Source organism: Nelumbo nucifera, chromosome 2 (assembly GCF_055504915.1).
Source record: "Nelumbo nucifera cultivar China Antique chromosome 2, China Antique-T2T, whole genome shotgun sequence".
NCBI classification, from domain to species: domain Eukaryota; kingdom Viridiplantae; phylum Streptophyta; class Magnoliopsida; order Proteales; family Nelumbonaceae; genus Nelumbo; species Nelumbo nucifera.
Genome location: NC_142650.1, coordinates 71,711,908 through 71,727,495, shown reverse-complemented (window position 1 = coordinate 71,727,495; position 15,588 = coordinate 71,711,908). Strand labels below are relative to the sequence as shown.

General features: G+C 36.8%; 1 protein-coding gene across 2 annotated transcripts in view; it reads left to right on the top strand.

Annotated features, from left to right (window-relative positions):
- The window catches only part of LOC104604127 (uncharacterized), a 185,859-nt gene that overhangs the window by 116,524 nt on the left and 53,747 nt on the right, over nucleotides 1-15,588 (top strand). For both annotated transcript variants that reach the window (XM_010268359.3, XM_088898921.1), the window contains 6 exons: nucleotides 1,264-1,536; nucleotides 2,138-2,809; nucleotides 5,069-5,287; nucleotides 6,707-6,810; nucleotides 10,904-11,199; nucleotides 11,374-11,458. In XM_010268359.3, the coding sequence (XP_010266661.1) occupies nucleotides 1,264-1,536; nucleotides 2,138-2,809; nucleotides 5,069-5,287; nucleotides 6,707-6,810; nucleotides 10,904-11,199; nucleotides 11,374-11,458 (1,649 nt within the window). The remainder of the gene's footprint in view (nucleotides 1-1,263; nucleotides 1,537-2,137; nucleotides 2,810-5,068; nucleotides 5,288-6,706; nucleotides 6,811-10,903; nucleotides 11,200-11,373; nucleotides 11,459-15,588) is intronic.

Below are 15,588 nucleotides of genomic sequence, written 5' to 3'. Positions count from 1 at the left end.
TCATGTGCACCTCATATAAAACACAGAAAAAAAGAAAAAAAGGAAAGGAAAGGAAAAGAAAAGAAAGGGAAGGGAAATTAAAAGAAAGAAAGAGAAGAAAAAAAAAAGAGAAAATGAAAGAAAAGAAAAGGAAATGGAAGGGAAGAAAAGATAAGGAGGAAGAAAGTGGTCTGCCCCCATCCCCTTCAACTAGTGCTATACACCTTTGCTCTTCTTAATATAAAAGATTTTTATTAAAAATAAAGAAAAGTTGAGATCCCCCTTCCTCTTCTTCCTCCTCCCCCTTCTTCCTCCTGACCCCCTCCTCTTAAGGAGGCTTACGCCTCCTTGTGCTTGGGAGGCTTACGCTTCCTACGTTCTGAACTACACCTCACGACTCTAGGTCGTGGAACGCCTCGCATCATGCCTCTGCGTTCTAAAACATTGTTCTGTCCATGGAAATAGAATTAAACAGTTCTGGTGGCCTTAACCCAATGTGCAACCTTTACTATTTCTCAGAATTTTTCTACATGGGTATGATTGCCCAGAGGTGAAACTCATTTACTTTGGGTAGTGGTGGAAGTTCTTTTTTTTTTGTGTGTGTGGGTATCTCTTGGAGATTTTGGTCCCCCATCAGTGAGAAAGCACTTATGTTGGTGTGTCTCATCTCCTAGAGGTGGTTTATATAGTATAACCTTGTGAGGAACCTTTGGTTGTCCATAAATTTCCTAATATTTCCATTTCCATGGGTACCGATGCAAAATATTACTGAAATCCACATAACCCCTAATTAAAGCTACTGGTCATGTGTGGAGTACAAAACAGTATTATATGCTAAGTTGGTGACAATATTTTAGATATGTGGACAGTGTTATGACGACCTAATGGATATAATTATGACTTTAGCCAGCCCAAAATTCTTTTTCAAACTTGAAGGTAAATCTTAGTTTTTGTTGTATAATTAATTAATTGGTTAATCTATTCGAATCATTTGTACTTTCTCTGAGTTTAAATTTCTCATGAACTCACTCCATCATGTAGTTTTGATGATTTGAAACAAGATAATAGTTCAAAATGGTCTAGCTATGCATCTTTTATCATTACATAAAATAGCATTCTATATTTTTGCATATTTCACAATGTTTTCACCATATCTATATTTTTTTAGAATATTTCCATACGGCATTTCTGATATTAGTTTCTTAACTTCGTTGATATTTTAGTTTCTTTTAATTCAGTGGACTCAAGTTCTTGGAATAATTCTTTTTGATCAATCATTAACAGGTTGGTTTATTACATGTATTGATGTCTGATAAGGAGTATCATGTTATTCTTGATTGTGCAATCATGAATATGTCTGAAGAGCCAAGACTACCACCTAGCTTTCGCAATATGTCAGATACAAAAGATACAATTCGCAAGTTGACTGACAAGGCTAATATAAATAGCCAGAATTTACTGCCACGTACTGTTACTGTAATGGCGGTTGAAGTCAACTATGCCTTACTGGACTTGTGCAATGGCATTGATGAAGAGTCACCTCTAGCTCGTGTTTCTGTAAGTACTTCTGTTTTTTTTTTTTCTTTTCTGCATCATTGAATTGTCATTTTTGTGAAACTCATTAAGAAAAAGGAGATGCATACAATAAGTATGCAAGCTAGATCACCTATGTGCCATCTACTACACAGAAAGAGCAAAGCACCAATCAAACACCTTTCACCCCCGAGTCTGTTTTCCCCTACAATATGTAGATTTTGAAATAGATTTCTCAAGCTTCCTCTTACTCCTGCTCCTATGGGTTCTAGAATTTGGCTAGTAACAAAAAAGTTTCCTGTTAGCATTACCAGTAATTAGGTTGGAATCTGCTCTATCTGTTGAGCTCTTCCTGCTTCTCCTTCATCTTCTTCATTCTCTTTGGTAAAAGCCTAATAACTGTTGCTAAAGAGCAGGCGTAATGACTTTTTTGCTTGCAGCACCTGTTCTATAGGAAGGGTTTAGCAATGTGGGCCCTTCATCCAACATGAACTCCTTTTGTTCTGCCTCGTCTTTACATACACTTTTATATCTTTCATTGCATTTCAAAGTTATTCTTCAATAGTTCCACCCTTTCTCTGATGTGAATTCCTATATTTCTGACTTATTTCTTATACTTCTGCAGCTGGAAGGGCTTTGGGTATCTTATCGGATGACTTCACTGTCTGAAACAGATATTTATATAACTATCCCTTCATTCTCTATTCTGGACATTCGCCCTGATACAAAGTCTGAAATGCGCCTGATGCTGGGATCCTCAGATATACTCAGGCAAAGTTCTGCTGGAAATGTTCATGTTTCTTTGAACAAAAGTGAAACTGTGAGGATGGACCCTGAAGCTTCCCATGATATGGATGCTCCTATTTCGACTATGCTATTGATGGACTACAGACTACAGTCATCTTCTTGCTCATTTGTTGTTCACATCCAGCAGCTTCGCGTACTTGTTGTTTTAGATTTTCTTCTTGCAGTGGTTGAATTTTTTGTGCCATCTTTGGGAGCAATAACTGGTAGGGAGGAAATGTTGGATCCCAAGAATGATTCATTAACTAGAAATGACAGTATTATACTCTCATCTCCTCTTTACAAGCAGAAAGATGATGTGGTCCATCTATCTCCGTGTAAGCAGTTAATAGCTGATGCTGTAGGGGTTGATGAATACATATATGATGGTTGTGGAGGGACAATCTGTTTAAGTGAAGAAATTGATCTGAAAGAAATATCACCTTCAAGATTACAACCTATCATTGTTATTGGACATGGCAAAAAGTTGCGTTTCATGAATGTAAAAATTGAGGTACATATGTCCCCTTTTGATATGTATCTCTTTGCATACTACCAAGTTCATCTTTAATTGTCTATTCTTTTCCTGGTGTCAAGATCTAATGATCATGATAAACGGTGTTTGGACAATGGCACAACAGCATTTGTATTATGCCAATGGGAATTATTGTGCACCAGCTCTTTTAAGCATAATGGAATCAAGGAAATAGATACTGTTAATTCCAGTGTGATGTTATTAGCATACAATTAGAAAAAAAATGACCTCTTTTCCTACAAATATATGTCTTGGACAATGTGGGTTATCCAGTTGATAGATTAAGTTGGAAAATAGATTTAGCTCCTGAAATGCCAGTGTTACGACATCAGGTATCTTCATCACCATTCAATGGGAGATACAAAAGTCTGTAGTAATTTCTGTAGTATTATTGTAACGATTTAGGATGCTTGATTGACATTATATGAATTCCCTGCTTTGTCACTTTTGTGCGGTGTGCATGATTTCCACTCCAAAATGGAAAAAAGAGAGGATGGAAAATAAAATTGAAAGAAAATATGCACCTATTTGTGGAGGTGGGTCTTGGGTTTGTGTCTATCTGAAATCTCACCTTGGATAAATTGACATTGATAAATGCTTCTAAAAAAATTCATTCCTGGTAAGCATTTAATTTAATTAGAATGAACTCATGCATATTTGCGTTTTAGGAATGATTGTAGAAATGTAATCCTTGTAATAGTTGAAAACAAATATACATATTTTAATTATATACACACACATGTAATAGTTGAACAAAATTTAATGTTCACAATTTTTGTAATATTTCTACTACATGTTTTCATTTCCATTGGTACCTACATGAAAAATTGTTGGAATCAACGTATTCCCCAATAAAATCTATGGGTCCTTTGTGGAGTACAAAAGATAGTATCATCATGCAAGTTGGTGACAATGTTTTAGTATGTGGAATAGCAGTGTTAATGCTCATGGACATGATTATCACTCTGTGCCAACTACATATTCTTTTTAAACATGAGGTTAATAAATCTTGGCTTTTATTTTATAATAAATTATTTAGTTGATCTATTATGATTTAAAATTTGCTTAAGCTCACTGTATAGTTTTGATTATTTGGAACAAGATAATAATTTTTAGGGGTCTACTTATGCATCTTTTGTCATTACATAAATAGCATTCAATATTTTTGCATATTATTTGGATTGCTGATATTTTCTATAACACCAACATTGAGCAGAGTGGAGTGGCTAAACTGGTTCGTGTAACCCCATTTAATTGGAGCAAGGCTTAGGGGTGGCAATTGGGCAGGTTGGGTTTTGGTTGAACTTCAATGCAAACTATCTAACCTGCTAACCTGTTAATGACCCATTTAAATAAAATTAAATGGGTTTGGTTCATCCCTAAAAACATGGTGAATAAGTGAATTGAGTTTATTTGAGTTATTAGAGATTATGACAAGAGTGGTGAGTTATTCTCATGCTCCATACTATCTTCCGTGCTCATTCAGTTATTCCATATATATAATTCTAATAGCAGATTTGGTCGTCAGCAACACCCCACAAATTCTTCATCAAAGGTGTTCATTAAACAATGCTAAATGACTTAACTTGAACTTGATACATTTTCCATATGTTTATTTTAAAAAATTAAAATTTCTTGTTTCATGTATCTTCCTTTGGTTTTTGACCATCTCTGGTTGCTCGCACATTAAGTCATCCTCATAGATAATCATCACTTACCATCTTACCAAATTCCATTCCAAAACTCCATCTAGAACCCTAATTTCTTGAATTTTGGTTGTTTCTCCCATGAAGGGGATTTTAATCCTTTTGTAGAAAAACTAGCTGAAAATGCTTAAAAGTCATACAATATGTCATTCCAAATATGCCCATAAATTTTCATACAAAATATTGCATCCCTATACTAACATTTTGGATTTAAATTCATAGAATCCTACAGAAAACTTACAGTTTTTAGAGATTTAGCCTGGAACTTTTTTTGCTCTGATTAATTCTTATGTTTAGTGCTAGAATCATCGTTAAATCCTTATCCCATAGTTCATTTATTACTAGTCAGTCTGCTTCATCCCCATGGTTAGATTTGAGAAAATTGAATGTGCTTGTTACATGGATTTGGTCATCTTATATGCTATTATTGTTTTAGACATATTCACATTATATTCCAGAGTTAGTCATTTTTTCATCCATGATGTACTTCTTATCTATTTAATATGCTATGTTTTCTTTGTTTATTTGTTAGAATGGTGACCTTTTGAGGAAGCGTACATACTTGAGCAATGATAGTAGCTATTCAGTCTCAGTAGAAGATGGTGTCAAAATTTTATTGTTAGACAGTTTCACTTCTAATAGTGATACAAAAAATCCGACAATTTTTCATGGATCATCTGATACCTTAGCTACTGCTGCAGCAGATACAAACAATGGTTTTAATATGCAAAGCTTTGTATTTGAAGCCCAGGTATGATGGTTCAAAATTTGCTTTTGATGGTGTTATCGTTTTACTACCATTTAGATTTTGCAAAGGTGTAATTTTTAGAAAGTTCACTTAGGTTTTAGTCCAGAAGAGTGTCATTTTAGCATTTTTGTATCTACATCTCTAGATTTCTTCACAGTTTTATGTTTAAATATTGCATTTGTTGGTGTTAAGGCTTTATAGAATTATGAGCTGATTTTGCTCTAGGGTTTGGTAGTGCTGGACTTATCAGTTCTTCCTTTAGTGATGATGGTTTCCCACTTGTGCCCTGTGTCTGATGTGGTTCAGGCAAAGGGGTGAGGTTGCACCATTTAGTTTTAGCATATTTTGGTCACCAATGATTTTCATAATATCTCAGTACCAAGGAGGGACACCAATTTACCAATCAGTAAAAAAAGGAGGGATAGCTTATTTTTCATTTCACCATTAACCTGAAAATGCATTTAGATTCCTAATAACAGAATGCTAAATTGGAGAAATCTTTGCTTAGGATCTATTTTCTCATTATAAATGGGACACAAAATGATTTTTTTTATTTCATTTGTGTTTCACAAGGTCTGCTTTCTGGTATGTCTGTGTGTATGCTACTAGGGAAATCCAGTCCTATAGTTATGAAAAATAGAAATCCTTTTGATAATAAAATAAAAGAAGATCTACAGAAGGAAAATTATGCCAAAAATAGAAATTATAATAATATCACTATCATACTTCAACTAGGAGAAATTGCTGTAACTCTCATCAACTACCCATCCTATTACTTAAGTTTTATGAATAACATAACAAACTGAAGCAAGCTACCAGATTGGATTCACCTACAACTTGATCAAATGATCAAAATTTGCTTTTTTCCCAAATCCCATAAATAGACAAAATATATTCATAGGATCCCATAGTTGACCATTTGGCTTCTCCATCATAATTATCTGATTCAAGGGAGAGTATGTTGTTTGGTGCCCCATTTTCTGCAGGATGGTACTTAATAATATCAAGGGAGCCAACATATCACTTGAGTTATTTAAAAGCTGCTATCATGTAAATGCTTATTTGTGGAAGGTGGGCATGGATGGTCTTTTTGTAGAGCTGTGGATTTCTTTACTTTTTTCTGTTGACTCTAGTAATGACATTAAAGGTACATTTGATTGATTGCTGGGTGGTTTTCTGTTTATGTAATCTTTTCATGTGGGGGAAACAGTATTGTCCTATTTCATTTTGATTTGGCATCCCAATTTGTGCACCCTTAACTTTCCTTTTTTCTGGTATTTTCAGTTGCCTACCTCTGCTTTTTCTTGAATGAAATCCCATTATCAATCCAAGTAGTTATTTTATTCTGTCATTTCCCTTTACTTGTTAAGATCTTTATCTGCTTGCACCTCTTATTTCAACTTTTGATACTGAGTTCTGCAGGTTGTATCTTCTGAGTTCACCTTCTTTGATAGTACGAAGCCATCCTTGGATGATTTCTCGCATGGCGAAAAGCTTCTCCGTGCAAAAATGGATTTAAGTTTCATGTGAGTAAAAATATATTCCATCCGTAGCTAATCCTCTTTAAGTTATTTTCATAAATATGGGGTCAGCTACATGAATCCTGTTTTTCTATTCCATTCTGTTTAATGGCATATCCATTGTTATATTATTGGTGTTATTTCTTCTTATGGGTTCTGTTGATGGTCTTCTATGCACGTTAACATACCATCTTAGTCTACTTTCTCTCAATTTATCACCTATTGGAACCATAGTTGTCAAGGTGACGCCTAGGCAACAAGGCGCCCTTTGAGGCTTGCCTTGCCTAATTGCCAAGCAGTTTTGTACTATGTATTATAAAATACTTTTTTATTCTTTATTTTTTGACATTATAATTATAAAATAGGCACTATTAAACTAAAATATTCATTTTATGTTTTTATATTACTAATTTCTTTTTATTATTTTCTTACTTGTTAGGATTTAATCAATACAAACATTCCTAAAACCTGTATTGAACCCTCAAAGACTTTAAAACCTGAACCAATAAGTAAGGAAGAACTTAAAATTTTGTCTAATGAACACATTTTCTACTACTACTTTTTTTCTTATTTTCCTATAACAAAAATAAGGGTCCAGCCCTTATATTTTTTGAATGTTCTTTTCCTTCTTTTTCTTCTTCTCATTAATATGTTGATTTTCTATACTTTAACATGAACGCTATACTTTTCTTATGAAAATTATGAATAATTGTTAAGGAAATATGGTTATGGTACCTAGGGAACTACCCTAGGATCTATGTTTTCTACATAAAAAATCCATCGCCTAGGCGACTAGGCGCCCCCCTGTCAACTAGCCTCGCCTTGGCGCCTTGAAAACTATGATTAGAACTACTACTTAGTTCCCGGCATTGACTCCATATGTGATTCTATCCTTCTAATTTTGTCTACTCATCCATCACAGCATATACATTTACGCCACTCTCATTTTCTGGACATGAACTTGTTTGTTGACTTCCCAACACTGTACTTTGTACAACATGATTGGCCTTTCAACTCTTAAGCATACAACCTCTTTGCTACACCTCACTGTGAAACAGAAGCAAGCCTGCATATTCTCTAGCAAGAGACTAATGCCCTTCAAGATAGAACCTTTCACTATCAAGAGACTGCTATCAGCACACCTCTCATTGTGATGAACCTCTGCAATGAGCAGAAATGAGGCACCTACAAAACTAGCCTTGCAGGACACCAAATCTGACTAATGGGAACTAAGTGTTTGAGTTCAACCTTGCACATCCCAGCTTTCTCTCCACTTATATGGAATAAGCTTTGATCCTTTATTAAGATTTAGATTTCCATTTTCCAAGGCATCTATGCCTGTTGGTTTCTGATAATATGGAAGTAGATTGATTGAGGACCTACTACCTTGTTTAATTTTCATATTTTCTGATCATAAATATATGGTTGACGTTTTACAATTTAATTCATTTTGCAAATACTAAGAAGGAAGACACTTTCCACTTGACTGGACAAAGTGGGAGAAACAAAAGTACTCTGTTTTAACTTTTATCTGTTTTGGTAGATTACAACATACTGTCATACTGATTGGTTTCAAATTCTTATGCCCTTAAAATTTCCAAGTACTTGGCTTGAAAGGAGAAGTACCCAAAAGAATAGCTTGAAGTAGAAAGAGGTTATTGACATGAAAAACCACTAAGATAAAATAAAAGTGGCTTGAAATGGGTTTATGAGTCCGGGGTTGTTATAGAGTTTCCATTACTGATCTGGGAATGGGTCAAAAGTGGCAAGCACTTTAGAGAGAAAGGAAAAGGATAGAGACAAGAATAATGACTTCGAAGATGGAGAAGATCTTAAAGAGGATAATCTTGAAGAACCAGAGTTTCTTTCTATCCAGTGGACCAGGACCAGTAGCTAAGAGCAATTGTTTCTTACTTTCTTTTCTTCTAATCCTTATGCATTCTGAATCCACTCTTTGCTAGTGAGAATAATTACTTTTCTGCAATGAAGATTCTCAAAACCTCAATTTAGGTCACTGTTGCTCTCTTCAGTGCTCAAAAGGGTAAAAGTGACTTTTAATGTCTCTGTTAGATATAACTCTGGAAGGGGTGTTCATTTGTAAGATAATACAAACTAATTAAATGGAGGAGGAAGATGAATAAGGATAACATCCGTCTTTGTTTGTGACATCTAGCTTTTAGATTGAAAGCAAGGTCTTTAATGAGCCCTATCATAATCATCTTCATGATGATCATGCACGAGCATGCTTCTTGTCATCTTGACTGTCATTAGCTCCTTATGGAGCCTTTTCGAGCAGAATTTGGGGTGGTTGACACTTGTTAAACATTTTATCTGTACTTCAAAATCAACAAATTTAACCATTACCATTAGGAAAAAAATTTTCGACCCAAAGCAGGTTGTATGAGCCAAGAACAACTTCTTAGTTACAGGAACCCAATTACCACAGTTAATTCTTAGGAGGAGAATAATACATTTCAAAGTTCTAAACATCCAATATCCTCCTGTGGTGATCATGCCCAATTTGTATCTCAACATACGTCAAAGGCCTTGGCCATAGGTGGTGAAGCTCACGAAGAAGATCATCAAGTACTAGGAAAAACACCTGAGTTGATTTCACATTTCTCTTTTTGTTTGAATTGTTCTTTACAAAGACAGTTGAACTTGTCTCATAATAATAATTATAATTTGCATGTTAATAGAGGAATAGATGTCAACCCATTGTATTTGTAGAATTTCACAAATCCTAATTCGAATAGGTGTGTTCAAAAGGTTTCCTAAACCCACTGCATCTCTTTGTCAAAGAACTGTGGAGACAAATTTGGATCCAATAATTCAAGTTTTTAAAACTTAATTGGACCAATAAAGAGAGATCAATGGTGAGGCAGATTCATAATTCATGTAAACCTACAACTTGTAGAGCTATTCCATGCAACTATATGGGATACCTTGTAGTGGTAGCACTGATTCTGTCCCTAAACACTCTAAACTCTGCATGTAATTTACAATTAGGGCTACATAACAGATTTATTTATATAACCAAATAAATATTTTAACAATCACCCATTCACTCCTTTATATTTAGACAAATGCCTTTGGAGGTCTTTTTCCTTTTTAGCATAGATGTGTTTCTCCATTTAAATGAATTTCAATACATTTCAAATTCCATTATAAGATTAACATTATTTACATACTATGTGGGTTGCAATAAAATTTATAAAACTTTTATCACTCACCCATTAATAGGAATTTATATCCATCTAACTAAAGATACACTAAGATATTCTCTCCAACTCTTAATGAGGTCAATCCATTCATCTTGACTATACCTTCTCCATCCATTATCTGGTCCAAGTTCTGGACAACACTATGTAATATTATCTGGTCCAAGAATTTTTATTACATTAGGAAAACTTACCAATCCTCCTTGATGAATTTGGATGTCTGAAGCCCTTTTACTAAAAAAAATGAATCATTTTTTCCAGCTAAGCTGCATTCATTGAAGGCACCATGAACAGAATTCCAATCCCTAAATGGGCTTGATTCATTCCCATTGAATCCCTCCTTCTGTCTCCTTTTGGATATAAATGACCTCTTTTCTCATTAGCATGAATCCCTATGTGATGAAAAGTAAAAAAAAAAAAAACAAAGGCCCAAGGATTTATGGGAACATGTGTGAGAGAGAAAGATAGAGGGTTTCCATAAGAATTGAGTCTCCCCAATTGCTATTGCCACTTCTAGTCTTCCTTGAAATGAAATATAAGTCTTAGGATTTCTTATTCTCTTTGTTTCATCATCAAAAGACTTTTTTGAGTTTAGACATAACCATTCGAATGATCAAAATGTTTAAAACTAAGGAATGACACATGGATGTATACACATGTGTATACCCATTCACCTTGAGTCTAACAGATCCTATCTGACTTAAACAGATCTATACAAACATCCACCCACGCACCTTGAGTCCAACACTCTAGAGGGCATCCATTGAATCTAGATGGCATGCATGTGCTACAAAAATATGTGCACATTCTTGTTTCATTGTTGTAACCAGTGTCTGACATGAAGCAGTAAGTTTGTAGTTGTTTTCTATTTTGTACAGGTATGCTTCAAAACCAGATGATACTTGGATACAGACTCTTGTGAAGGATCTCACTGTCGAAGCAGGTTCAGGTCTTATAGTTCTTGATCCAGTGGACATTTCTGGGGGGTATACCTCAGTTAAGGACAAGACAAATATATCGTTGATATCAACCAATATATGCTTCCACCTATCCTTGAGTGTTATATCTCTTGTCCTTAACTTGCAAAATCAGGCAGCTGCAGCACTACAATTTGGAAATGCAGATCCTTTAGCTTCTTGCTCCAACTTTGATCGGCTTTGGGTGTCCCAAAAAGGTCTTGTACAACTTTGCCCTATCAATTTGAAAAGTCTAATTCTGGGCAATTCTTTTTCACCACTACTCTTTTACAATATTTTCCCAACCATTGGAAATATTTAGCTTGATTATTTATTAGAAAGTCTGTCAAGTCATATGTTATCTACACTCAATTCTGTTATTGTTGTTGCAGGAATTGCACCTGGTTACAACCTCACATTTTGGAGACCACGAGCTCCTTCAAACTATGTTATATTGGGCGACTGTGTGACATCAAGGTAAAACTCATGCTTCTTTATTGGTAATAGAACAAAAAGACAGTAATAGTATGAAATTCTTGATCAATACAAGCCACTAGGTCATTGAAAACTGCCAACAGCTGCCCAATTCCTTTCTTATGCACAAACTATACAAAAGGGGCATCTAGTTTGACATGTATAGCAAGGAATGGAGTGGGGGCTATTGCCTGTCCAGAAAAGGGGTCTCATACTTGCTAATCCATCTAGAGTCTGTCTATGATACTGGAAGGGCATGATGCACAATAATCTTTTAACCAATCAACTGATATCATGGAAATGGTAACCAGTCAACTGGTTTTCATCAAAACTCTTATTGGGTACCTTTACAGTAAACTGATACTGATTAAATTAGGGTAAACTGTTGAAACCTCCCCTGAAATTTCGTAATTGCATTCACCTATGCTGAACTTTCTGACGTAGTTGCAATTAGACCCCTTTGTTAGAATCCCATAAAAAGAGGCATGCAAATGTCCAAAATACCCATGACATTGCTTTTGACCTGTTGAGCAAGAGCAAAAGAAGAGAGGAGAGGAGAAGAGAGAAGAGAGGTGAGTCGAGAGACTGAAAGCCCTCCAGAACATTAGGGGCGAATGAAAGAAATTATTATTTATACTAGTCCAGTCGAACAATATAAACAGAAGAGAAATTACAACAGTACCCTTGTGGTACTAAACCTGAATACACAAACAACTGTCAACACTCCCCCTCAAGTTGGAGCATAGATATCAATCATGCCCAACTTGTCACAAAGATCATGATGTCTGGAAAGGTTTAAACCTTTTGTAAAGATGTTTGCAAGCTGGTTCTCAGATGTGACATAGGGGGTACACACTTCGCCTGTGATAACTTTCTCTCTGATAAAATGCTTGTCAACTTCGATGTGCTTTGTTCTATCATGTAGCACCGGATTGGCAGCAATGCTTATAGCTGCTTTGTTATCACAAAATAGAGTTATAGGTTTGGCCACTGGGAAACCCAACTCCTCCAACAAATTCTTTATCCACATGCCTTCAGCAACCCCGTGGGCCATAGCACGATATTCAGCTTCAGCACTGGATCTAGCCACCACATTTTTCTTTTTACTCCTCCATGTAACAAGGTTCCCTCCTATAAAGGTGCAGTAGCCACTGGTAGACTTTCTGTCACTTTGGGATCCAGCCCAATCTGCATCTGTATAAACTTCAACTTTCAAATGTCCGTGCTTTTGAAATAACAAACCACTACCCGGATACTTCTTTAGATATCGGAGGATTCTCTCTGCTGCTTCAAGATGGGAAGACCTAGGAGCATGCATGAACTGACTGAGGACACCAACAGCATATGCAATGTCTGGGCGAGTCATAGAAAGGTATAACAATCTCCCTACAAGCCTCTGAAACTGTTTCACATCCTTGAGAGGTTCACCACAGCTGTCACCTAATTTATGGTTGGGGTCAATGGGAGAGTCAACTGGCTTCACCCCCATCTTCCCAATGTCCTGAAGTAAATCTAGGACATATTTCCTTTGAGAAATGAAGATACCCTTCTTTGACCGGGCGACTTCAATTCCAAGGAAGTATCTGGCAGGTCCTAGATCCTTCACTTCAAACCGAGTGGCAAGAAAAAATTTCAATCTCTGAATTTCATCCTCCCAGTCACCAGTAACAATTATGTCATCCACATATACAATTAGAGCAGCAATTTCACCTTCTCCTCTTTTCACAAACAGTGTGTGATCTGATTGACATTGCCTGTATCCTTTCTGCTGAACTGCCACATGGAATCTGCTGAACCAAGCTCTTGGTGATTGTTTCAGCCCATATAAGGACTTCTTCAACTTGCACACTTTCTGTTCATTGCCTTGAGCTAGAAAACCAAGAGGTTGAATCATGTACACTTCCTCTTCAAGGTCACCATTCAAGAATGCATTCTTGATGTCAAGTTGGTGTAAAACCCAATCCAGATTAGCTGCAAGAGAGAAAAGGACTCTAATGGAATTCATCTTGGCAACGGGGGCAAAAGTTTCTACATAATCAACTCCATACACTTGAGTAAATCCCTTTGCCACTAAGCGAGCTTTATACCTTTCCACTGTTCCATCAGCCTTATGCTTGACTGTGAACACCCATTTACATCCAACTGGAACCTTTCCCTTAGGAAGATCAACAAGTTCCCATGTGCCATTTTTGTTAAGGGCATTAATTTCTTCCCTCATGGCATTTGTCCACTCAGGAACTGAAAGAGCTTCTGCCACATTCTTAGGGATAGGGACACTGTCAATAGAGGTAAGGAAAGCACGGAATGAGGGTGAAATGTTCTCATAGGAGACAGTTGGAAATGGGATGTTTAGTGGTGCACAATCTAACACCCTTCCTGTGAGCAATAGGGCGGTCAAGATCATTAGCAGTAGAGGAATCATTTTCAATAGATTCAAGGACATTGGGAGCCAAAATACTTGAGTGAGTATGATCCTCCCCCGAGGAGTCTGGTGGCACTGGAGGAACAGCTTCCGGATTCTCTACAGCTCTTGAATTTGGTTGGCCTTTGCGACAACGAGAAAAAACACGAAAAGGCGGAGGGTCAGGGAGAGAGGGAAGCTGAACCAGTTTCTCCTCATGCCTACACTCCCCCTGAGGAGAAACAGGATAGAAAGGCTCATCTTCAAAGAAAGAAACATCCATGGAGACAGAATTTACAAGAAATAGGATCAAAACAACGGTATCCTTTTTGAGTGAAGGAGTAACCAAGAAATATACAAGGGATAGCACGAGAATCCAATTTCCCACGGGTGGGAGACAGATTTTGGACAAAACACTGGCAACCAAAGACACGAGGAGGAATAGAAAGAAGAGGAGCCTTAGGAAAGAGAAGTTGATGTGGGTCTTTGTACTCTAACCGGCGAGAGGGCATACAGTTTATAAGGTAAGTGGAACAAAGAACAGCTTCAAGCCAAAACCGTTTGGGAACATTCATATGAAGAAGTAAACCCCAAGCCACTTCAAGGAGATGTCGGTTCTTCCGTTCGGCCACACCATTTTGTTGTGGTGTGCGGGAACAAGAGCTACGGTGAAGGGAACCATGCGAAGCAAAAAAACTCCGTGAGGTCACTATGAAAAAATTCTTTTGCATTGTCTGATTGAAAAATTTGGATTTCAGTTTGAAATTGAGTGAAGATCATCCACTGGAAATCTTGAATGATTTTTGGTACTTCTTCCCTGGTTCGCATCAGGTATACCCAAGTATATCTAGAATAATCATCAATGAGGGTAATGAAATACTTGTAGCCACTCTCAGATGGTAAAGTAACAGGGCCCCATACATCAGAATGAACAATGTGAAACGGAGATTCAGATTTACTATTTCTTTGAAGAAAATGAGTTCTACAATGCTTACTTAACTGACACGTTTGACAAGAAAAATCAGAAACAGACATTGACTTAAACAGTTCTAGAATACAACTTTCAAGGACTCAAAAGACAAATGACCAAGACGACAATGCCATAAATAAACCTTTTTCTTACAGGACTGACTCATAGACTCTGTAACATGAAGACCAGCCTTATTCTCCAGCATGTAAAGTCCATCAGCCATACGACCCCTACCAATCGTCCTCCCCGAGGCCAGATCCTAAATCACACAATGGGAAGGAAAAAAAGTCACTAAGCAATTCAAGGAATTAGTAACACTACTAACAGAGGACAATTTAATGGGAAATTTTGGAACATGAAGGACATCAGAAAGGGTAAGACCAAGAGGAAGAGAGAGAGAGTTCCTTGACCAGCTATGGAAGAGTATGATCCATCGGCTAGTCTCACCTTGTCTCTTCCAAAAAGAGGGTGATAGGTTTGAAAGTAAGAGGACGTACCAGTCATATGTTTTGATGCTCCAGAATCAATGATCCATGGAGAGTCAGGGGTGTGAGAAGCAACATGGAAAGCAGTGGCAGGGTTACCTGACGTAGATGCAAATGAGGTTGAGGGAGGAGCATCCATCTAACGAATTGCTCTACCATAGAGCTCTAAATGGTCACGGAAGGAATTCATAATGTCCTCCCTCGGGTCAGGTCTAGTGAGATGTGTCTGAGTCACAGTAGAAATGGGGGACTGATTCTCCCGAGTAGCCATATTGGC